The 24865-nt window shown below is 40.0% G+C and overlaps 2 protein-coding genes across 7 annotated transcripts in view; both read right to left on the bottom strand.

Moving 5' to 3' along the window:
* Nucleotides 1–24865, bottom strand: part of TOP3A (topoisomerase 3alpha) — a 56179-nt gene that overhangs the window by 9692 nt on the left and 21622 nt on the right. For all 3 annotated transcript variants that reach the window (XM_088206283.1, XM_088206281.1, XM_088206282.1), the window contains one exon: nt 18950–19079. In XM_088206283.1, the coding sequence (XP_088062409.1) occupies nt 18950–19079 (130 nt within the window). The remainder of the gene's footprint in view (nt 1–18949; nt 19080–24865) is intronic.
* LOC148253237 (uncharacterized) lies at nt 1628–11766 on the bottom strand. Of its 4 annotated transcripts, XM_088206290.1 has the most exons (4): nt 10517–11766; nt 10236–10306; nt 7313–9992; nt 1628–1851 (listed from the first exon to the last, which is right to left on the bottom strand). In XM_088206290.1, exons 3-4 carry the CDS (start codon nt 8559–8561, stop codon nt 1793–1795), a joined length of 1308 nt encoding a protein of 435 aa, XP_088062416.1. In that variant the 5' UTR covers nt 8562–9992; nt 10236–10306; nt 10517–11766; the 3' UTR covers nt 1628–1792. The 4 variants fall into 4 exon arrangements, with proteins under 4 accessions (XP_088062416.1, XP_088062414.1, XP_088062415.1 ...); XM_088206288.1 differs by having other exon boundaries at nt 10236–11766; XM_088206289.1 differs by having other exon boundaries at nt 7313–10306.

Here is a 24865-nt window from a genome sequence, read left to right as displayed (position 1 = left end):
CAGTTATAGAACAAGCCCAATCAGCATCAGTGTAGATTTCAATATCCCTGACCATAATCTTCTAAAAAAATAATCCTTATCTAGGTTTCATCTTTAGGTACCTCAAGATGCGATAGACAGCACTCATATGCTCCTCAGTAGGTTAAGACATGAATTGATTCACAGTGCTTACTGCAAAGTAGATGTCAGGTCTCGTGTGAGCCAAGTATATGAATTTTCCAAAAAGTCACTAATAAATCTCTTTCTCAACAGATTTGTTATCAGTTTTGGAGCCAAGTTTAGCATTTGATTCTATAGGAGTCTCTGCAGGTTTACAAACAAGCATATCCATCTCATTCAAAAGATCTAAGATGTATTTCTGCTAAGATATAGAAATTCTCTTTTTGGATCGAGTGATTTCCATTCCAAAAAAATACTTAAGTATTTCAAGGTCTTTGATTTCAAATTCTTTGGCTAGAAAGTCTTTCAATTTCTAGATTTCTTCATTATGATAACCTCATTATACTCACCTCTTAGTATAATGTCATCGACATAAACGATTAGTACAGCTCTCTTTTCCTGTGATATAGTACTTGATGAATAGAGTGTGATCATATTGACATTGTTCATATCCCATATGATTCACTACCCTAGTGAATCTGTTAAACCATGTCTTTGGTGACTGTTTGAGACCATACAGTGCCTTTTTAAATTTGCATACTTTTTGTGTATTTATTTCGAGTTCAGGCGGGACTTCCATATATACTTCTTGTTCTAAATCACTATTAAAAAAAGCATTCTTCACATCAAGCTGGAAAAAAGGTCAATCAAGATTAGAGGCTAAAGAGAATAGTACCCGTATTGTGTTATGCTTGGCAACTGGAGCAAACGTCTCTTGATAATCGATTCCATATGACTGGGTGAACCTTTTAACAACAAGTCGTGCTTTGTAGCGATTCACACTACCATTAGGATTGTATTTAGTGGTGAAGATCCACTTGTATCCTGTTAGAGTTTTTCCTGAAGGTAGATCAGATAACTCCCATGTTCTGTTTTTCTCAAGAACTGAAATTTCTTCTTGAATAGCAGCATTCCACTTAGAAATTTTGAGAGCTTCATGAACCGTTCTCGGTTCTAAAGGGATACTGTCAAACTTACTCATAAGAGGCTGATATTTTGAAGATAATTTGTCATATGAGACATAATCCTATATGGGATACATTGTATAAAAGCGAACACCTTTTCGTAAAGCGATAGGTAAACTAATATCATCAATTGAGTCAGAGATCTCATTACCTGTGTTATTCTGGGTGCTTGGTCCAAGAGTTGAATTATAACAGTGCATAGTTGATTCAGGTACTTTATCTTTACTTTGAGTTTTGTTCCTCCTGATATCGACACGCAACTTACTTACTGCAGGTAACGTGCTATTAATCTCTGTGATAGGTTCAGGTTCAGATTCTTTGGTAGTTTGAGAGACAGGTTCTTTTTCTAATGTTGTTAATGGAATATGTAATGGAGGTATGTTCATATCAAACAATTGATATTCTTGAGTACCAGATGTCTCTCCCTGAATATCGAGAGTGGCATAAAAAAAAGTAACATCTATAGTGTTATAGAACCGGCAGGTGTGTAACGGCCCCGTAAATATTAAAATGAAATGAGTATTTAAATATATCAAATGCGGAAGCGAGATCAAAATTTCAGTTAACATCCCTTACACGAAAAACCAGAAACGTACTTAAAATATAAAAGATTAAACTAACTAAGAGAGAAACTCGAAAATAAAACTATGAGTATGACTACAGAGTCTCTAGGTATCCCCTTCGTCATCCTCCTGCGGAACGGGCTCGGGAACCATGTCTTCCTGATCTGAAATGGTTAAATAAGGAGTGAGCTACACTAGCCCAGTAAGAACATCACGATATCTCACCGTCACGGAGGTAAAGGTGGGTAGAAAAACACAAAAGACCAATGGAGCATAATTTACAATAAAACCTTTTATCAATAATAAAACTTTTACCATCCACTTACCTTGGTGGAATTTATGAAAACAATATGAGAAAAACAATAACATCATCATAATCATTGAATAATCTAAGCTGTAAAACATAACACTTATCACGCCTCTTGTAATTCAATCATTGTACAACATATCTTTTTCTCATTTACCAGCCTACTAGTATCCGTGGGGGTCCATAGGAGTTCCGCTACCCGTTAACCTTTAACATTCATAATCAGTTTCCAGGGCCGTCCCCATACCCCGTCCGGTATGGGCGCCAAAACCATAAACCTCAATACCCCGTCCGGTATGAGGGTGAAACGGGCCGTCCCCATACCCCGTCCGGTATGGGCGCCAAAACCATAAGATCTCCATACCCCGTCCGGCATGTGAGACCACAATCCCGGTAGGGTTCCCTATGGACCCGGTCCGTCCACCATCTCCCAGGATATCTAGTCAGGCTGACCCCATCATACAATTATCAGTCTATACAATGTTTCATTTCCCTTTTCCTCAATAAGCATCATCAATTCACATTTAAACAAGCAAATCGTAATTCATGCCGAACAGACAACATACAGTATCAATTCTTCAGTCATTCAACCCATAATTAATAAAACAGTAATATATGCATTCGAAACTATAAAATGAACACATCAAACCCCATAATGCATTTAAAGCTGTAAAACAGTGTAAAACAGGCCAAATAACAGTAAATCATCAATCACACTAGACTCGGGCTCCATTAGCAACCTTAAGCAATTTCACACATGCGTTAATTCAAGAAATACCGTTTTATCATTTTGAACTTTAATACCGTGATAGGAAATAGGGTGAGGGGTCCTTACTTGTTTTCGGGATCCGAATACGATTCACAGTGCGCCTGCAGGCTGTCCCTAATTTTCCCCTGAATTTTTCCCGGGGAACTGAAACACGCTCACAGTACCTGCACGGGTTCCAAAAAAAATCCAAATTAGGCCCAGGGCCTCTTTCGGCCCAAATCGCAACTCCGGCACGGCGGCTCCGCCGTGCTCCGGCGACGGCGCCGCCGCTGGCAGCGGCGAGTCGCCTCGGGTTGACTGTTTTCGGCCGTTTTTGGCCGAATTCGGCCACACTCGCATTGGTCCTTGTCAGAAAACAACCCTAGGGCCCTCGGGGGGCCAAAAAATCACGGAAAAACGGAGCTTACCGGCGGCGGCGCTCTCGGGTACGGCGACTCTCCGGCGAAGTTTGTGTTTTGGTGATTTGGCTTCGGTCAACCTGTAGAGAAAAGAATGGTGATCACGGTGATATAAAAATTGCATCGAACGGAGGCCGGGAAGGGCCTCGTCGGAGGCAAAAACCGAGAGGGGGCGCGGCGGTGCCGCTGGGCTTCGGCCGCGTATTCCGGCCGTTTGGCCGGGATTTCGGCTTCGATTTGGCCATAGGAGGAATCAGTGGGGAAAAACAAGTCGGGGGTATGAAATTTACCTCGATCGGCGGTCGGAAATTTCCCCGGTGCGGCGGCGAGTGGCGGCGGGTGGCGGCGGTCGGCCTCTGGTTCGTCTTCTCCGGCGAGCGGCTGGCGGCTAGGGTTTGTGGTCTGGTGTGGAGGTTCTATTTATAACCCCTTGCCTTTTGATCACAGCCGTTCATTTTCTTTTAATCTGGGCCGTTCGTTTTTGATTGAATCTGGGCCGTCCGTGCGATTGAATCTGGGCCGTCCGATCGCGTGATTGATCTGGGCCGTCGGATCGCACCCACGCGGATCGCCAGCGTGGCTCCTTTTGGAGTGACGCGGTCTTGCCACGTGGCAGGCCCTGGTTGGCCGGGACTGCTGACCGGGCCTGCTGACGTGGCTGCTGACGTGGCCGACCTTTTTTTTTTTTTTTTTTTTTTTTTTTTTTTTCTCCTCCTTTCCGGGTGCTACAACTCTCCCCCCCATAAAGAAATTTGGTCCCCAAATTTGCCTCATTACTCTTGATCAAACAGATGAGGATATTGGGCCCTAAATTCTGATTCCAGCTCCCAAGTCGCCTCCCTAGGCGTGTGGTTCTGCCACAAGACTTTTACAAATGATATTTCCCGGTTACGGAGTATTCTGCTTTCTCGGTCCGTGATACTGACCGGTACTTCTTCATAAGACAAGTCCTCTCGGAGTGAGAGCGGTTCATGAGCCACGACATGAGAAGGGTCCGGATTGTACTTGCGCAGCATAGATACATGAAACACATTGTGAACCCGGGAGAGCTCAGGGGGCAGTGCAAGTCTGTAGGCGGTGGTACCAATCTTGTCTAAGATTTCAAAGGGTCCAATGTATCTGGGGTTTAATTTTCCCCTTCTGCCGAACCTACTAATTCCCTTGAAGGGGGTGACTTTAAGAAACACCCGGTCACCTTTCTCAAAGGCCAGGTCCCTCCTTTGGGTATCAGCATAGCTCTTTTGCCTACTCTGAGCTGTCTGGATGTTCTTCTTGATCTTAACTATCTTGGACGTGGTTTCTTCCACTAAATCCGGGCCAAACAATCTTCTATCGCCCACTTCCTCCCAACAAATCGGTGACCTGCACGGACGCCCGTAAAGCGCCTCGTATGGGGCCATGCCGATGCTTGCTTGGTAACTGTTGTTGTAGGCAAACTCTATCAGGGGTAGATGGTCGTCCCAATGGCCTCCGGAGTCAAGGACACAAGCTCGGAGCATATCCTCCAGCGTACGGATTGTCCTCTCTGATTGTCCATCGGTTTGGGGGTTTGGGGGTGGAAGGCAGTACTGAGGGACAGCTTTGTTCCCATAGCTTGCTGGAAACTATTCCAAAACCGAGAAGTGAATCTGGGATCCCTGTCGGATACCACTGTTACTGGGACCCCATGCAGTCTGACTATTTCCCGGACATACATTCTTGCCAACTTGTCCAACGAATCAGTCATTCTGATGGCCAGGAAGTGGGAAGACTTAGTGAGTCGGTCAACAATTACCCATATGGCATCGTGTCCCGATCGTGCCTTGGGTAGTCCCGATACGAAGTCCATGGTGATGTGTTCCCACTTCCATTCTGGAATCGGTAAAGGCTGAAGCAACCCCCCTGGGCGTTGATGTTCTGCTTTGACCTGCTGACATACCAAGCACTTAGATACAAAGTCGGCTATATCTCTCTTCATCCCATTCCACCAGAATCGGGGTCGCATAGTTTGGTACATTTTTGTACTTCCTGGATGCATGGCGAACCTTGAACTATGGGACTCTGTCATGATGTCTCTTTTTAATTCATTGTCGTCTGGGACACACATTCTGTCCTTGAAACGAATCAATCCGTCGGCAGAGATCTGAAATTCTGAGTTCACTCCCTGTTCTGCATCCTTCTTGCGGTTTACTAGGGCGGAGTCGATTGACTGGGCTTCCTTTATTCTTTGGATTAGCTCGGGTTGGACTGCTAGGTGGCTCAAACATGTGGCCCTCTTCAGATCTTGCAGTCGAACCTGCTGCGTAGCCCCAATGGACCTGCATTCCGAAACCATCAGATGGGCTAGGGTGTCTGCACTCTTCCTACTGAGGGCATCGGCTACTACGTTGCCCTTACCTGGATGGTATAGGATGTCACAATCATAGTCCTTGAGGAGTTCCATCCACCTTCTCTGACGCATGTTGAGATCCTTCTGAGTGAAGATGTGCTTCAAGCTCTTATGATCGGTGTAGATCTGAAAGGTCTCTCCATACAAATAATGGCGCCAGATTTTCAAGGCGTGTATGATTGCGGCAAGCTCCAAATCATGGGTAGGATAGTTCTTCTCATGATTCTTTAGCTGTCTAGACCCATATGCTATAACCTTTCCATGCTGCATCAGGACACAACCCAGGCCCAGATAGGAGGCATCACTATAAACTGTATACCCTCCTGATCCACTCGGTAGAGCCAGCACGGGTGCAGTAGTCAGTCGCTTCTTCAACTCTGAAAAACTCCTTTCGCAGTTCTCATTCCAATCAAACTTTGCATTCTTCTTTGTGAGTCGGGTTAGAGGGGCCGCTAGACTGGAGAACCCTTCGACAAACCGGCGGTAATAACCCGCCATCCCTAGGAAACTGCGAATTTCCTTAACTGTTGTCAGCCTTTCCCAACCAAGTACCGCTTCAACCTTTTCGGGGTTCACCGACACCCCTTCCTTCGATATAACATGTCCTAGGAAGGCGGTTTGCTCGAGCCAAAATCCACACTTGCTCAACTTTGCATACAACTTCTTTTCCCTGAGTACCTGGAGGACTTGGGCAAGATGATGAGCATGTTCTTCTCTACTTTTTGAGTAGACTAAGATATCATCGATGAACACGATGACAAATTTATCCAAGAACTCTCTGAAGATTCTGTTCATTAGATCCATAAAGATGGCCGGGGCGTTGGTTAGCCCAAACGGCATAACCAGGAACTCATAGTGTCCGTACCTGGTTCGGAATGCCGTCTTGGGGATGTCTTCTGCTCTCACTTTTACCTGATGGTAACCTGATCGTAGATCTATTTTAGAAAAGACCTGTGCACCCTGCAACTGATCGAAAAGGTCATCAATCCGGGGGAGAGGGTACTTGTTTTTAATTGTTACCTTGTTTATCCTTCTATAATCAATACACAGTCTCAACGTTCCATCTCCTTTCTTTGCAAAAGTAACCCCGGCACCCCATGGGGAAATGCTGTGTCTAATGAAGCCACTGTTTTGTAGCTCAGTGATTTGTTTCCTTAGCTCTTCCATCTCGATGCGGCTCATTCGGTAAGGAGCTACCGAGATGGGTTGGGTTCCTGGCTGTAAGTCTATGGTGAACTCGACCTCTCTGTCCCCTGGTAGACCGGGCAGTTCATCCGGAAATACGTCTGGAAAGTCTCGGACTACTGGAATCTCTTGGATACAAACTTCCTTCTTGGGTTTACCTAGTTAGGGAAAATACAATATCAACGCACTGGGAATTAAGAAGAAAAGAATTTGTCATTAGGGAGAATCAGTACCGAATAATTTTATTAACTTGTGAATGGTTCCTCGTTGGGAGGATTAAATACAATCTTTTTATTAAAGCAGTCTATGGTGGCGTGATACGCCGCCAGCCAATCCATTCCTAGGATTACATCAAAATCCCCTGTGTCTAACCCTATCAGGTCTACCCTCAATTTCCTATCTGCTATCTCCACGGCACATGCCCTGTAGACAACCTCTCCTAATAATGTCTCCCCCCCAGCGGTAGATACAAACAATAATGAATCAAGTCTATCAGGTGGTACACAAATTTTGGAAGCAAGAACATGTGAAATAAAAGAATGTGATGCACCAGTATCAAACAAAATATGAGCAATGTGGCCAGAGATAGTATACATACCATGTACCACGTCCGGGTCTGCATCGGCATCCTTCTGGGTAAGGTTGTAAACTCTGCCCTGGATTGGAGGCCTCCCTTGATTCTGGTTCCTAGGACACTCCCTCGCATAGTGCTGGGTACTGCCGCATATGCGACAGGTGTTGTTGAGGCGGTAGCAGGGTCGGTCCCCATGATCCCTGCCGCAGTACTGGCAGATCTTCCCACGAGCTGCCCCCATAGCCTGAGGAGGGCCCTGAGCGGCAGGCCTGGGTCTCTTGCTGGGTTGGACCGGCATGGTAGGCGCTGGCCTGCGGAGCGGGGCTGAAGGTCGGGAACTTCCCGCTAGCTGAGGGCGGGTGTCGAAGCTCCTTTCTATGATCTGCGCCTTTGCCAGGACTGCCGAATATGTCTCGAGCTCCATCACCAACAAGTGCTGTCTGATCGCCGGGCGGAGACCCCACTGGAATTTCCTGGCCTTTCGGCCCTCATCCAACAATGTCTCCGGGGCATGTCGGCCCAGCTCCAGGAACTTGCGGGCATACTCCGACACTGTCATATTACCCTGGACCAACTGAGCAAATTCAATTTCCTTTAAATGTTGGATGTGCTTAGGGAGATACTCCGCATGGAAAGCCGCTAGGAACTGCTCCCAAGTAACTGGTACAGGCAGGGTGGCCCGCTTGAGCTCCCACCAGCGTACTGCTTCCCCTACCAGCATGTAGGAGGCAATGGCAGCCCTCTGCTCAGGAATTACTCCCAAGGTCTCAAAGGCTCGCTCAGTCTCCGCCAACCAGTATTGGGCCTCTTCAAAAGAGGATTCCCCCGAAAAAGTAGAAGGGTTCAGTCTCCTGTACCTCTCTATGAAGCCAGGGTCGATCAAGGAGGGAGCGGGGTCCCGAGGTAAAGGAACTGGGGCCGGCTGAGGGTGAACTGGGGGACCCTGTGGTGGCGCCTGCTGATGGGGTGGGGGCACTGGAATGTGCTGTGGCGGTACCTGTTGGTACCGTGGCTGTGGTACCGGGTCGTACCGCGGCTGTGGTGCCGGGTGGTACTGTGGAGGAACAGGCTCCTGCCGGGGTGGCTCGGGATCAGCCTGCTGTAACGGGGGCTCAACCTGCGCTAGCGGAGGAGGTCCGGGTAACTCCCTTCTCTCCTCTTGCCTTCGCTGAGCAGCTACGAGAGCTTCCACCATCTCATATAATCTGTCCAAATCCTCCCGAAGCGAATTATCTTGGGCCGCTCGGTTTAGTGGGGGCCTTCCTCTCCTCATTTCTGTGTACCTGCATTTACAAGGAATGGTTGAGTAACGACCAATCGGTGAGTATTTCTTTAAAGGACTATAGTGTAAGGGATGGGTCCGAGGAAATGCGGCTCTGATACCAACTGTAACGGCCCCGTAAATATTAAAATGAAATGAGTATTTAAATATATCAAATGCGGAAGCGAGATCAAAATTTCAGTTAACATCCCTTACACGAAAAACCAGAAACGTACTTAAAATATAAAAGATTAAACTAACTAAGAGAGAAACTCGAAAATAAAACTATGAGTATGACTACAGAGTCTCTAGGTATCCCCTTCGTCATCCTCCTGCGGAACGGGCTCGGGAACCATGTCTTCCTGATCTGAAATGGTTAAATAAGGAGTGAGCTACACTAGCCCAGTAAGAACATCACGATATCTCACCGTCACGGAGGTAAAGGTGGGTAGAAAAACACAAAAGACCAATGGAGCATAATTTACAATAAAACCTTTTATCAATAATAAAACTTTTACCATCCACTTACCTTGGTGGAATTTATGAAAACAATATGAGAAAAACAATAACATCATCATAATCATTGAATAATCTAAGCTGTAAAACATAACACTTATCACGCCTCTTGTAATTCAATCATTGTACAACATATCTTTTTCTCATTTACCAGCCTACTAGTATCCGTGGGGGTCCATAGGAGTTCCGCTACCCGTTAACCTTTAACATTCATAATCAGTTTCCAGGGCCGTCCCCATACCCCGTCCGGTATGGGCGCCAAAACCATAAACCTCAATACCCCGTCCGGTATGAGGGTGAAACGGGCCGTCCCCATACCCCGTCCGGTATGGGCGCCAAAACCATAAGATCTCCATACCCCGTCCGGCATGTGAGACCACAATCCCGGTAGGGTTCCCTATGGACCCGGTCCGTCCACCATCTCCCAGGATATCTAGTCAGGCTGACCCCATCATACAATTATCAGTCTATACAATGTTTCATTTCCCTTTTCCTCAATAAGCATCATCAATTCACATTTAAACAAGCAAATCGTAATTCATGCCGAACAGACAACATACAGTATCAATTCTTCAGTCATTCAACCCATAATTAATAAAACAGTAATATATGCATTCGAAACTATAAAATGAACACATCAAACCCCATAATGCATTTAAAGCTGTAAAACAGTGTAAAACAGGCCAAATAACAGTAAATCATCAATCACACTAGACTCGGGCTCCATTAGCAACCTTAAGCAATTTCACACATGCGTTAATTCAAGAAATACCGTTTTATCATTTTGAACTTTAATACCGTGATAGGAAATAGGGTGAGGGGTCCTTACTTGTTTTCGGGATCCGAATACGATTCACAGTGCGCCTGCAGGCTGTCCCTAATTTTCCCCTGAATTTTTCCCGGGGAACTGAAACACGCTCACAGTACCTGCACGGGTTCCAAAAAAAATCCAAATTAGGCCCAGGGCCTCTTTCGGCCCAAATCGCAACTCCGGCACGGCGGCTCCGCCGTGCTCCGGCGACGGCGCCGCCGCTGGCAGCGGCGAGTCGCCTCGGGTTGACTGTTTTCGGCCGTTTTTGGCCGAATTCGGCCACACTCGCATTGGTCCTTGTCAGAAAACAACCCTAGGGCCCTCGGGGGGCCAAAAAATCACGGAAAAACGGAGCTTACCGGCGGCGGCGCTCTCGGGTACGGCGACTCTCCGGCGAAGTTTGTGTTTTGGTGATTTGGCTTCGGTCAACCTGTAGAGAAAAGAATGGTGATCACGGTGATATAAAAATTGCATCGAACGGAGGCCGGGAAGGGCCTCGTCGGAGGCAAAAACCGAGAGGGGGCGCGGCGGTGCCGCTGGGCTTCGGCCGCGTATTCCGGCCGTTTGGCCGGGATTTCGGCTTCGATTTGGCCATAGGAGGAATCAGTGGGGAAAAACAAGTCGGGGGTATGAAATTTACCTCGATCGGCGGTCGGAAATTTCCCCGGTGCGGCGGCGAGTGGCGGCGGGTGGCGGCGGTCGGCCTCTGGTTCGTCTTCTCCGGCGAGCGGCTGGCGGCTAGGGTTTGTGGTCTGGTGTGGAGGTTCTATTTATAACCCCTTGCCTTTTGATCACAGCCGTTCATTTTCTTTTAATCTGGGCCGTTCGTTTTTGATTGAATCTGGGCCGTCCGTGCGATTGAATCTGGGCCGTCCGATCGCGTGATTGATCTGGGCCGTCGGATCGCACCCACGCGGATCGCCAGCGTGGCTCCTTTTGGAGTGACGCGGTCTTGCCACGTGGCAGGCCCTGGTTGGCCGGGACTGCTGACCGGGCCTGCTGACGTGGCTGCTGACGTGGCCGACCTTTTTTTTTTTTTTTTTTTTTTTTTTTTTTTTTCTCCTCCTTTCCGGGTGCTACAAGGTGACTGGACAAAAACATTTGTAACCTTTCTGATATGAGAAATACCCGACAAAGATACACTTAAGGGCTCTAAGATCTAGTTTCCCTTCGAGATGGATATGAATGTGAATATATGCAAAGCAGTCAAAGACTTTAAAAGGAATTGTGTGAAGAAAATGAGACTCTGGGAATGCTTGAATAAAGGAGTCATAAGGTGTTCTAAATTTAAGAATACGGGAGGGCATCCTATTGATCAGGTATGAGGCAATGAGAATAGCCTATCCCCAAAGAAATTGAGGAACATTTGTGGTAAACATGAGTGAGCAAGACACTTCAAGGAGATGTCTATTTTTTCTTTCTGCTACACCATTTTGTTGAGAGGTGTAAGCACAAGAACTCTGATGGATAATGCCTTCTTCAGTAAGGTACTTTCCTAGATTGGATGCAAAGTATTCACAAGCATTGTCAATTTTTAACAATTGTATTTTTGTTTGAAATTAAGTTTGAATCATAGTATTGAATTTCTGAAAGATTTGACCAATCTCATATTTTTTTTTTCATTAGATAGACCCAAATTATTTTAGTGTGATCATCAATAAAGGAGACAACCCATTTTGCACCAATAATGTTTTTCACCCGAGTCGGTCCCCATACATCAATATGAATCAATGCAAATAATTTTGAGGGTTTGTAAGCAATAATGAGATATGAATTGCGAATATGTTTAGAAAACTGACACACTTTACATTGAAATAAACTTGAATTTTTATTTTTGAATAAAGTAGAAAATGATTGTTTCAAATACATAAAGTTTGGATGTCCTAATCTATAATGTCATAACATAATAGATTATTTAATACTAGAACATCCTACAGATACGAAATTAGCACATACTTGACTTGTAGTTTATCTATTTGGAGGTGATGTTGTGATTGATAGAAGATAAAGTCTTGATTCCTTCTTAGCATTGGCAATTATCTTTCTCGAGTCCAAGTCCTGAAAAACACATTTTTTTGTCAAATTTAACCACACAGTTCAAGTTTTTATATAATTTGCTTACATATAGTAGATTGCAGTCCAAATTTGATACGTAGAGGACGAAATGTAGAACCAAATTCGGTGATATATAAGTTGAGCCAATTCCTGCCACCTTAGAACTTGTTCCATCAGCAATCTTAATAGAGAAAATTTCCTTACACTCACTCTACTGATGAAGAAGTATAATATCTCCAGTCATATGGTTGGATGTCCCTGAATCAATAATCTATATTTGCCTTTTCACAGAATATGCAGATAAACTGAGTAAGCAATCACCTTTCTGAGCAACTGAAGCATTACCAAGCAGGCCCTCTGAAAAGAAATTTGCAAGAGAGCGTCCATATGAGTTAGACTGAAGGGAGGGTAGAGGATAATTCCTCAAAAATTACCATATTGCCTTTATCCCTTGAATGCTTTTTCTCAGCTGGTTTGCCGTGTAATTTCCAACACTTCTCACAAGTATGACCGGTTCTTTGTAAAACTCACACCACAGTCTCCCCTTTCTTCCTCAACTTCCAAATCACGACCCACAAAGGCAGAGGTGTGCTCGGAGGCAAGAGCACTGTTCTGGGATTCGCCCAGAGAGGATTTCTTCTAGCAGCAAGTGCGGAACCTATTTCCACGACATTTGGGCCAAACTCTCCCATCATGATGTTCTTCCTACTCTCTTCTCGACGGATTTCCAAAAAAGCTTCTCTGAGACTCAGCAGCGGTTTAGTGCTCAGAATGCATTCACGAATTTCATCAAGGTTTTTGTTGAGACCCATCAGAAATTTGAAGATCCTTTTTCGTTCAGTGATAGTTTTGAAGATTTTAGAATCGTCAAAGTAGCTCCATTGATGTTCTTCGAAGATATTGAGTTGTTGCCAGTTGCGGGCGAGGGTGTTGTAGTATTGAGTGGCAGAGAGCTGCCCCTGTTGCAGGCCATGAAAGTTGCTTTCGATTTCGAAGATTGCTGAAGTTTTATCACGACTGGAATAGAACTCGTGAGCAGCAACCCAAATATCGTGCGCAGTATCATAAAGTAGAAAATTTTCTCCAATTTCTGTTGTCATAGAATTCACCAGCCATGACATTACAAGAGTATTTTCGACTTTCCACGTACAACTGTTCGGGTCATTTGTTGGAGGTGGAACGATTCCTCTAGTCAGGTACTCCTCTCTTCCCTTTCCGCGAATGAACATCAGCATAGAGGAGGACCACTGGAGATAGTTGCTTCTATTCAACCTATGTCCAGTGACGAACGAGATCAACATGAGAGTTTTTGACTAGCATTGGAAGATAGGATCCTGAAAGAATTTTAGAAAGTTTGCTCATCTATGGCCATTTGGCTTGATTTAGATGATGAATGTGGATTAGACTGACTCTGATATCATGAAGAAGATTGAGAGTTTGGGAGACGAGTAGAATCCTCTATTATTACTATTGGGCACAAAGATGCCAATTTATAGGCATTCGGCCAAAACAAACAAAAGAGATTATGAAAAATATTCTAACAGCCTAACAGGGTGCAATGGTAGTGGGCATTTCCCACCTGTCATAACAATATAGTAAAATACTAATTTACCCCCTAGTGTATTTATATTTCTATATAAATATACATTTCTACAACATGTTATAAAGCTTAACTTCTATCTGGCATTTTCCACCAACAATTCAGCTGGCATGAAACTTTCAGCCTAGAGGTCAAACCTACAATAATCAGATTGCTTCTCTGTCTTGGACTTGTCAAATGTCGGCAACTATTGTAATTGGACATCAACATACCTTTGTACAAGGCAACCTATCTTACTAAATTTATATCATTCAACCTCCATGTTCATTTACCAGGCTACCCCTACCTCAAATTGTTGTCAGTGTAGGGCCTTTTATGGCCTCAAGCTTGGTACAATTAGTTGAGCCCTTTTCTCTGGAGTATTGCTTTAAGAACTCATTTTGTGATTCTTCCTTATTTTAAGAGCTCATTTTGTGACTAACCTTTTTACCTACTCTCACAAGAAGATTGTCATGTACTTCCATGTCTGTGTTGATAACCTTCTTGTGATCGGCAATTATGAACATTTTCTGGCAGAAAGCAAGAGGGCCCGTCAATTCTCTCTAAAGGATTTTGACAACCTTCAGTACTATTTCAGTCTTGCAATAACTCTCACTAACCAAGATATCTTCCTATTCCAAACATCATTACATGCATGGAGACAAAGAAGTATCTCCTTCACTATCGACCACTATCTTTCTTCAATATAATTATGATACCATGATCATTGATGCCTTTGATTACCAGACAGTAGTTGGTGTACTTCAATATCACTCTCTTACATGACTCAACATATGAAATGTGGAGTTCAGTAGTAATTTGACCGATATATCTGTGTTGTAGACACCTAAACTAATTTGGATGCATTTATTTAAATACATGAACCAATCAATGACAAATCAAAATAGTTAAACTGTATAAACCTAAGAAGAAACTAACCGAGGATCACATTCTTTTTGAAACATATGTAATGTAAAATAGGAAACTCCTAAAATGGACATATTTCAATAATTCTTTTTTAGGAATATACATCGTGAATTTAGTATTAATATAAACACCAAGATGGTGCCGTTGATGTACAAAATTTACAAGTCAATCAATTTACTAAAAAAATTTGCCAAATCCTCCAAAAAATAAAGATGATGAACTTGTAACAAAAAACTAAGGGTTTGAAACTATATGTTCTTAAGGATATTAAAACTATTTACATCCTCTACCTCATCAAAAGCCCTTCTATTCATCTCTTTCAATACCACCAAAAGATAGAAAGTAGAATTGAATCCACTTGTTTCCTTCAGCCGGTGATGCCTTTCCGCACCAAAATTTTATCTCTCACCGAACCTGTCATCACCCAACTGATGTCAAGCAACCCATAAACCATAATCCACAACCTATAAATTGTAGGACACCAAAGCAAAAAGTGATTACAGGTCTCCTCAACCCTCTTACACAGTAACAAGCATTAACCAATATCTTCTCCCTTTTTCTTAAATTGTCAATAGTCAAAAGACATTTCCTGCTAACCTCCTATGCAAAAACAAAGCACGGGGAGGGACTTTGGTCTTCCACATCTGTCTGAAAGAGAAAATAGTGTTATCATCTTCATACTCAAAAACTCTTCGTATAAGGATTTAACTGAGGAAGACTCATTTGATGTGAGACACCACCATGGAGTACCATTACTACCATCCAACGTGATAAGAATAACATGAACCAATCGTTAAGATTTCTCGACACTAACACTTGGTCATTTCTTTATGCCACTACAGTTCTCCACTAAGGCGTCACATACTTTGATGCCTTCTGTTGGGCTATGGCATAAACTTGAGGCAATCTCATTCTAAGAATACCCTCTTCCATTCACTTATCCTCCCATAGTCTAACTCTATCCCCCCAACCAACCTTCCACCTTATATGCTTCTGGAAGTTTTTTCGCCCTAGGTTGATCTTTTTCCACAAGTTTTTCCCATGTGGCCTTGAACTCTCTCTAGTAAGTCACCCCGTCTCATCCATGCCATATTTTGCCACTATAGTTTTCTCCACAACACATCTTCCTCTGTTATAAATCTACATAATCATTTACCCTGTAAAGCCTCATTACTCTCCACTAGTGATCTCAATCCCAAGCCGCCAAGATACTGTGGTTTTTTAAGCTCACTCCATGCCACCAAATGATACTTCCGACTATCTCCCGTGTCACCCCACAAGAACCTGTGCTTAGTGGCTTCCAACTTTTTAGCCCTGCGTATCGGGATGGTCATCATAGACATGTAATAGTTACAAAAATTGCCCAAAGCGCTCTTGATAAGTCTTAGTCTTCTCCATTCTAACAAGAGATCTTTCTTCCACCCTGCTAAACTCTTCTCAAATCTATCCACCATTGGATCTCACATCCTTACCTCTTTAAAATTAGTACCAAGCATTAACCAGATATTTGGTGGGCATATTTATATAATAGGAGATATAAGACGAAACAAATAAAGTAAAATAAATATTTTGGGAGTTAACCAAAAAGAATAGGAAAATTCAATTCTCTATCCTAAGTTTTGAAAAGTTTTACAAGAAAAGAAAATAGAAAGATTCATTTTTCTATTTTCTAGATTTTTTATTTCACTAATTCTTTCTATTTAACTTATTTTTCTATTTACTAGATTTTCTAATTTTGATATATTTAGTGCGCATAAATAACGTATCTACCTTAGTAATTAAGTAGACTATTCACAATTCTTATTCAAATATTGAGATATCAATTTGACTACTGAAATCCAACTTACTAAAATTTTTGTGAGTTCATATTGAAATATTGGTCAATGATGCAAAATAGAAAGCTCTTAATAAAAGCATATTTCAATAATAGAAGATATGAAACTGAACCAATAAAGAAACATAAACCTATTGGGAGGTTAATTAAAAGAAACAGAAAAATTTAATTTCTTTTTCTAAGTTTTAGAAAGTTTTATAATAAAGAAAAATAGAAAGATCTTTTTTTCTATTTTCGAGTTTATCTCCTTAATTCTTTTTATCTAACTTATTTTCTTATTTATTAGGTTTTCTTTAGATTTCCTATTCTTTTGGTACCTACACAAAAGAACCTAACCTAATTATTAAGTAAACTATTCATTATTGTTATCATATTTTGATATTGTTTTGATTATTGAAATCAGAAATATCAAAATTTTGTTCTCACTCTAAGTTTGTATTCAAGCTCTGTTTGTTATATATCAATTAATATCAAAACCTAAATTCAATTCATCACGTTTTCTTAAGTGCTCGACAGTTCACATTCCAAAATACACTCTCTACTTCTTTTATATATACATTGTCTCTCCTTCATAAAATATATAAAAAAAAATCCTAAACTAGAGAAGCAAGTGAACTTGTTTGCTGGCCACTACCAAGAGGTGGCCGACGCTGCTTTCAGCACCACCCTCAAAAGAGCCCCATCAACAAAACCCCAAAGGCCCGCCGTGAAAACTCACCAAAATTACTACTGCAAACTTGAGAACTCCTCTACCCTGACCACCAAGAGTAACACCGACACTAGATTCATTACCACCGCCTTTAGATGAATCCTCCACTGGAAGATCATAGTTGGAGACTTGCCAGGAGTTAGTGCATGATGCGGATGCACCAACTAATGCGTTTGGCCTTTGGTTTTCTGACACTTTGTTGATTGGTTCAAGCTAGCTTTACCTGATTGGTTCTTCTTCTCTGATTCACCTACGTCGATACCTACTTTTGGTACTTTCAAAATGATCCTTGAGATTTTTAGACGTGCTTTCACTTTTTCAAGTTAGTTAGCTTAAGTTTTATTTTTTTACTTACTTTTCCAAGTTGATATTGAACTAAGTACCTTTGGTGTTAGAGGAACACTGGATGGATTTAAAAAATGAGTAGAGTTCTTTTGGATATATTCTATCGAGTATATGATTCAATTATAAATTATGATTTACAATATGCTTTACGCAAAACTTTTGATCAATATGGATATATGGAGAAATTTAAAATAAATCGATGTTCTGTAAGGTACAAGCTTTTATGAATTATGAATTTATAAGATATTATTTGGTTTCAAGGTTCTCTTCAAGGATGATGTTTATATTATAAATATTATAAAATGAAAATTCAATGTTATTTTTCGATATCTAAAATTGTGAAAGCAAGTGTTCCCCTACAAGAGGCAAGAAGTCACAAGAGTAACATAATACTCTTGATTCTTATTAAGTTTTAGAGGATATAAAAATAATTATCCGGAATTTAAATGATAAGACTCCTATGTACTAAAAAAGATTAAAAAAAACATAAAAAACAAAATCTTGAATCTTCGGTTACACAAGAACCTAACATATCTCAAACTCCAATAGAACATGAAGAATAAAAAAAAAAGGATGAAAGGTTTTGGTGATTGAATAAAATCTTCTAGAAGCGTTGCAACTTAAGCAACAATTAACTAATGATACTGAAGGTATACAGACAAATGAGGTTAGTGAGATAGTACAAGATTGCAAACAAGTTATTATTCCTATTGATCAATTTGAGTTTTCTAGCAATGGATCTCTTCATTTAATTGTAGGCAATGATGTTGTTGAGGTTGAAAATGATGTTGTCAAAAGAAACCTAAGTTGAAGATACTACTACACATTCTTTGGCTCCTAACAACAATGAAGAAAGCTCGATTATTCTTCATTCCATAGTTTTTTTTGGTATTCCTACTCCGTTAACTATGTCTTCAGAATCTTTGATTTCAGAAGCATTCATGTTTCTCATTATAATTTGAATTTCTGCAAGCTTTCATTGTTAAGAAGACAAATTCCAACTTTGATATTCTTTATATTTCGACATTTCAAAACTCGAGATTGAGTTTTTACCAAGTGGGTGCAAAATATGAAGTACATAAAGTGGACATATTTCAATAATAAGAGATATAAGACAACCAAGAATATAAACATTTTGGGAGATGAACTAAAAGGAATACGGAAATTTAATTTCCTTTTCTAAGTTGCGGAAAGTTTTACAATAAAAGAAAATCAAAAGATTTACTTTCCTTGTTATATAAGAAAAGGAATATTTATTTTCCTATTTTCTAGATTTCCTATTTCTAAGTTCTTTCTATTTAACTTATTTTCTTATTTACTAGGTTTTCAAGATTTGTATTTTTGATGTATTTAGTGCTTATAAATAAGGTACCTAACTTAATTATTACGTAAATTATCATGACTATTATTCAAAAATTGAGATATTGTTTTAATTATTGAAATCCGAGATCTCCAAGTTTTGTTCTTAATTAACAGTTTGTATTCAAACTCTTTGTCCTACATCACTATGCTTTAATAATCTCAATGAAAAGAAGTCATATTTGTGTCAAGTTCACAAATAAACTAAAAGACAGAGCATTCTCACAGAGAAACAAATTGCATTACAATGAATAACTGAACTCACATCTAAGAAGCATTCTTTCATCTGTTGCAAGCAAGTCTCCAGAACTTCAACTTTTGTCTTATGTCCTACACTAACTTCTCTCATGTCATACTCCATCATTGATCTGAGATTTGGTTTCCACAGGTCGTACCTGAGGAAACAGACTCCTTAGTTCTGTATACCAAATATACTAAAAGATGATAAACTGCATTGTTAACTACCTCAATACAACTTTTGGAGGCTAATGAATTGCAGAATCACACAAAAGAAAAGAATTTCAGAATGTTAAACTAGAAAAACATGCACTGTGTCTCCATTCACTCTGACTCATTGATTGGTCATGAAACTGTACACAGACACACATGTAAAAAACAACATACAGTGTAAGTTCAAAAGTGGATCGCATAATTCATTTCTTTCATCACTATTCCAATATACTCATTAGTGAAAATTTTTAAGAGTCTTTTTATGTAGTTACTTACATGACATAAACCGGAAAAGATCCAAATACAGCTTAAACACACACACAAATAAATATGCAACCTAAGTATAGAAGACCTGTGCATTGTGTCTCCGTGCACTAACCTAAATTGGTTTTTTGTTCATGGAACTATGCAGAAGCAAACGAACAGACACATGTTTAAAGAGCAATATCAAAATTATAAGTTCAAAAGTAGATTGCACAATTCATTACTTCACATGATCATTATTCCAACATTACTGGCTATTGACAATTCTAGGAGTGTTATTTTTGTATTTACTTGTAGGTAAGCTAAATAGAAAAATATCCAAATAAACCTTCCATATAACCATCAAATCACTATTCTGATTTTACTAGCTATTGAAAATTTCAGGAGTTTTCTTTTGAATATTCTTGTATGTAACCTAAAATGCAAAATACCCAAATAAACTTAAATATGACCGTTAACAGTACTTCCATGCAACCTTGAGGATGAAAATGTGTTATCCACACCATTTTGTAAATGTCACTAATATGTTCTCATGCATTAACATTCCTATATTCAGAGTCCATACATGTCTAAGACGAAATTATATGTAGGTGTATTGATGCATACACTTTTGTCCACAACTTAATGAAAAAAAAAAATGCAGTGCATTTAATATGAGATTTAAAAGATAAAAAGGACTTTGACTAGAGAACACAGCCAATTGCAGTCTAAATATTTGAGCACCCATTCTGTCAAGCAAATTCTAAAGATTTGTACCACATCCAAATTAGTTGCTCCAAGAGACACCCACTTTTGTGGAGAAAAAAATATGTTATGTTGGAGAATAGTTAAGTATATATTTTATTAAATATCAAGACCCTATATATACAGGTATTTTACAATAGGAAAATGAAACAAATAATTAATTACATAATACCTATTTTACCGTAATGCCTTTTAATATAATTCTCTCTTAATTACACATGTTATATTTTTCAACACTCATCTTCAAACTAGGGAATAGATATATTTCAGCTCCAACTTGTTAATGATAATTCAGAATATTGGATCACTCAAACCTTTGGTCAACAATCTGTAAGTTGTGAACTAGCAATCATGTATGGAAATCACTATCTAACTTTCCTTTGATAATATGTTTGTCAACCTCAATATGTTTGGTACTGTCATGTTATACTACCTTATTTAGTGATGGTTGTGCCTAATTTGTTGTCACAGTAGAAGCGCATGGAGTCCTTCCATTTGATCATCAGATATTCTAAAATTCTCTTAAGCCATAATAGCTACAATACCCCTTGAGCCATTGCTAGGAATTCTGACTCTACACTCGACTCTGCAACTATATTTAACTTCTTACTCCTCCAAGTAAGCAAGGTACCCCACTGGAAGGTACAATAATCTATGGTAGATCTTCTGTCCACCACTGACCTTGCATAATTTACATCAGTATAGATTTCTACGAACAAGCTGTCATTCTTTCTAAACATGATACATTTCCTTATTTCTTTTTAGGTAGCACTTTGTAGACTGCTTGTAAGTGCCAATCTTTAAGGTTGTGCATGAACTAAATTATTACACTCACTACACAAACAATGTCCGATCTTGTGTTACAGGTATATTAATATTTCAACCAATCTTTGATATATTTTCTTCTTTACCGGCATATCCTCTTCAACTAGTCCTAATTTATGACTGGGATCGATAAAAATACTAACTAGTTTACATGTCAGCTTGTTAAGATCCCTTAACAGGTCATGAATGTATTCCTGCTGTTAGATGAAAATTTATTATTTTGAGCGGGTAACTTCAACTTCAACGAAGTACTTCAACTTTCCTAACTCATTGATCTTAAACTCTTTGGTCAAACACTGTTTAAGAATCAGGTTTTTTCTTTCATCTTCCCCTAATACAACGATATTATCAATATATACTAAATGAGTAGTAACTCCTCTCGAATTTGAGTATTTAATAAACAAAATGTGGTATCATTAGGCCTGCTTATATCCCAAGCCTACTACTACTTTCACAAATCTATTAAACCATATTTTAAATGATTGTTTTTGTTTGTAGAGTGTCTTCTTCAATTTATACACTTTATTTGTCTTTGTTCCTTTGTAAATCCAGGTAAAATTTCAATATAAATTTTTTTTTTTTTGTAGATCTCCGTAGAGGAAAATATTTTTTACATCAAATTATTACAGTTCCCAATCAAAATGAACAACTAAGGACAACAAAATTTGCAATGTATTCATCTTACTCACTGGCGTGAATGTCTTAATAGTATGTCCGATAGGTTTTGATATAGCTCTTTGCTGTCTGTCTTGCTTCATATCTCTTGATTGTCCCATCTGCCTTATATTTTATTATGATTACTCACTTATACCTCACAAGTTTCTTTTCTTTGGACAGGTTACCACTTCCTACATCTGATTCTTCACTAGTGCCCTTCGATATTCATGCCAATTTTTCTTTATTTAAAAAAAAAAAACATTCATGGTATTTTTTCACTATTTAAGATAAAGGTTTAGACGACATATTAGGAATAGAAACACCATTTAAGATTCATGAAAAAAAATTTATGAGACAAAAAAATCTATCAAATTACAAAGTTTCAAATTGGGTAGAGTGGATATTTAGTATATTCTCTAGTTCCTTTTTTGAGAGTAATAAGTAAATCAATCTCAAAAGGTGAAGATTTCTCAGGACTTACCTCATTCTCAGTACTCGACTCAGACTCTTGAAGTTGCTTTGGTTCAGCCTCCGAATTTTTCTTCATTCAGTACAGCTGAATGAATCATGTGTCTTGTATGGTTACTATGCTAGGTTCATTATCTAGATTTTGGTGTACCTGGGATTTGTTTTTCGACTCTTGGTGTAACTGTTTCTGAGAAGGTGCTAGTCTTTGTGGAGAGGTGAATAATTGGACACCAAATACGAAATAATCCTTATCTTCTAATACAGTCTCCTCTTGAAAATAAGATTGGCTAAAGAATGATGCGGTTTCAACAAAAATGTGAAATATGCGGATACATAAAATTTTTTGTATCCTTTTTGGGTGGATGAGTATCCCACAAGCACACATTTAATGGACCTTGAATTAAGTTTTCCCCTTCAATGGTCATGTACATGAACATAGACAACACACCCAATAACTCTATGGATAAGGTAATTGGTGAACCTTACATCAAGAAAAAAGATAGACAGAACTTTCGTGTGACTCCAAAACTCTAATATCCTATAGCGTAACCAATTAATTAGATATGTGGCAGTTCAAACTATTTCCCCTCAATATTTTTTAAGTACCTGGTGTTAAGGAAAAAAGCCACGAATAGTATTAAGTAACTATTTTTCCTTTATGTAACTCTCTTTTGTCGTGAAGTGTGAACATAGGAAGACTCATGAATAATCCCCTACTATTAAAAAAAGGTGATAACATTTGGTTGAAGTAATGTTTAATGTTGTTGAGCTGAATGTATTTGATCAATACCCTCTCGAATTTTAATCATTTTGGGAAAGACGTAACTCACTTTAGATTTGAAATTGAAGACGAAGAGTCATGTTACCGTGTACAAGCATTTATAAATGAACAAACCATATAACTCCAAAAATGTTGGCAATGTTTGATGCACCCTATGTATTGCTTTGAATCAAGGTAAAAGGAAAAATACTTCATTTATCATGTGGAGGAAAGCTTACTTATTTGTGTTTTGTCAATTAACATACATCAAAGTGTAAATTTTCATCACTAAAATATTTAAACAAAGAGGGAGACATAACCACGAGAGCAAAAAAGGAAAGGTGTCTCAATCATGGTTAACCATATCTTGTCTAAGGTACTAATGGAGAAGGCCTAAGGGTCCATCTTAAGTGTCTCCAAGAAGTACAACTCGCCTCGCACCTCAGTATATTTAATCATCCTCCCTGACGTCAAATTCTGAAATTCACAACGAAATGAAGAAAAAATCATTTTACAATTGAGGTGATGAGATAATTTGATCGCTAAAATAAGATTTGTGCATAATTTGGGAACATAAAGTACATAATAAGTTAAAATGGGGACTAATCTTTATACTTCCAACCCTTAGTATAATGGTGAATGAATCATAGCAATAATTATTTTCTTACTACTGGAACACAGGATATAGGTGTTAAAGTATTTAGAAGAGTTCGTTGTGTGATATGTAGCTCCCGAGTTTGTAATCCAAGATAGTGCAAAGGGTTTATCTAGGACATTTTGCAAACAAAATGTACTTGAATAGGCCAACAAATTGGTACTAGTGAGTTTTTCTAGGGACTCAAGTCAAGTTCTTAGTATTTCAATCTCTACTTTGAATTTATTGAGATCTGAAACTGTCATGTCAGAATTAGTATCAGTAACCTAAGGTTGTTTATGACATGATGCGGAAAAATTAAGCAGCGAAGGCCAATTCACTAGGTGAAATACACCCTTTGTTGCAACTGGACAGCAAGGACAGCGGCCAAAGGAACCACCACAGGTGATGATTGATGATGCAATATATCACAGCAACAGCTTGTCCAGTGGACGGAGCGGGCTGCTGGTGCAAAGCCTACAAGGTGGCTGAGGCTAGCAAGCAATGGTGGTAAGTGCACAGTTGGATGGCTTGCCTGCAGCTGGGTGCTCAACTGTGTGAGATGCGTGGCTGGAACGGCGGCTGAACACAGCAAGAGGTGCAGTGCTGCCACAAAGAGCAATGATTGTTGGGGATGAGTGGCAGAGGACTGGTTGCACGCAGATGAGCTGCATGAAGACAAAGGTTGACGCACGATTGAAGAAGCCGCTTGCATTCCTGAAGACGTCGGTTGGAACAGACACAACAGAGAGAAATTATGCCATGAAGGCTAGTTGTTTTCTGGTTATTGTGGTGACTGTGAAGGTTGTTTTCCAGCTGGAGCAAGCAGATTGTAGCTGGGCGATTAGAAGTGGTTAGACGCAACTAATCATAGGGAGGATGTCATAGCTCTTGGTGATGAAGGTCCATCTGGCTGTGAGGTGGTGGCCAGTGGCTAAGTGTGGTTGCTAGTTATGAAGGGTAGCCCATAAGAAGTGCAAAAAAACCGGTGACCCGTCAAAACTGTCCGCCCCATTATGGACCGTTACAGATTGAAACTGAAACCGAACAAGATCGGGTCAACAAGGATTTTTTGAATATATCCAATTGAGCGAAGCAGGTTCAAGCTTACTTTAAAAAACTCATCTGAACCTGATCCAATCCTGTTTATTAATTAAAAAATAGAAAATATATACAATATATTAAATATAGATAAACAAAAATAAAAATCCTAGAACACATATGCACTCCAGACTCACTTTCATATTCCTCACCTCCACAAAGAACCTGCAGCCATGTCATTCTATCCTTATCTTCTTTTTTCATCTTCATCTAATCATCTTTTTCTTTCATTTTCATCTTCTTCCTTCAATCACGTATATATATATATATGTTATATG

This window comes from Carica papaya, chromosome 6 (genome assembly GCF_054855325.1).
Source record: "Carica papaya isolate Zhongbai chromosome 6, ASM5485532v1, whole genome shotgun sequence".
NCBI lineage: Eukaryota > Viridiplantae > Streptophyta > Magnoliopsida > Brassicales > Caricaceae > Carica > Carica papaya.
This window is presented reverse-complemented; position numbering and strand designations above follow the sequence as displayed.

Bases quoted from the DNA above. Each gene is read 5' to 3' on its own strand.
- LOC148253237 (XM_088206287.1), bottom strand. From the start codon at position 8,561: ATGAGGAGAGGAAGGCCCCCACTAAACCGAGCGGCCCAAGATAATTCG. The intron at 1,852-7,312 runs GTATGTATACTA...TAACCATTTCAG, and splicing joins AGACCCGGACGTGGTACATG to ATCAGGAAGACATGGTTCCC.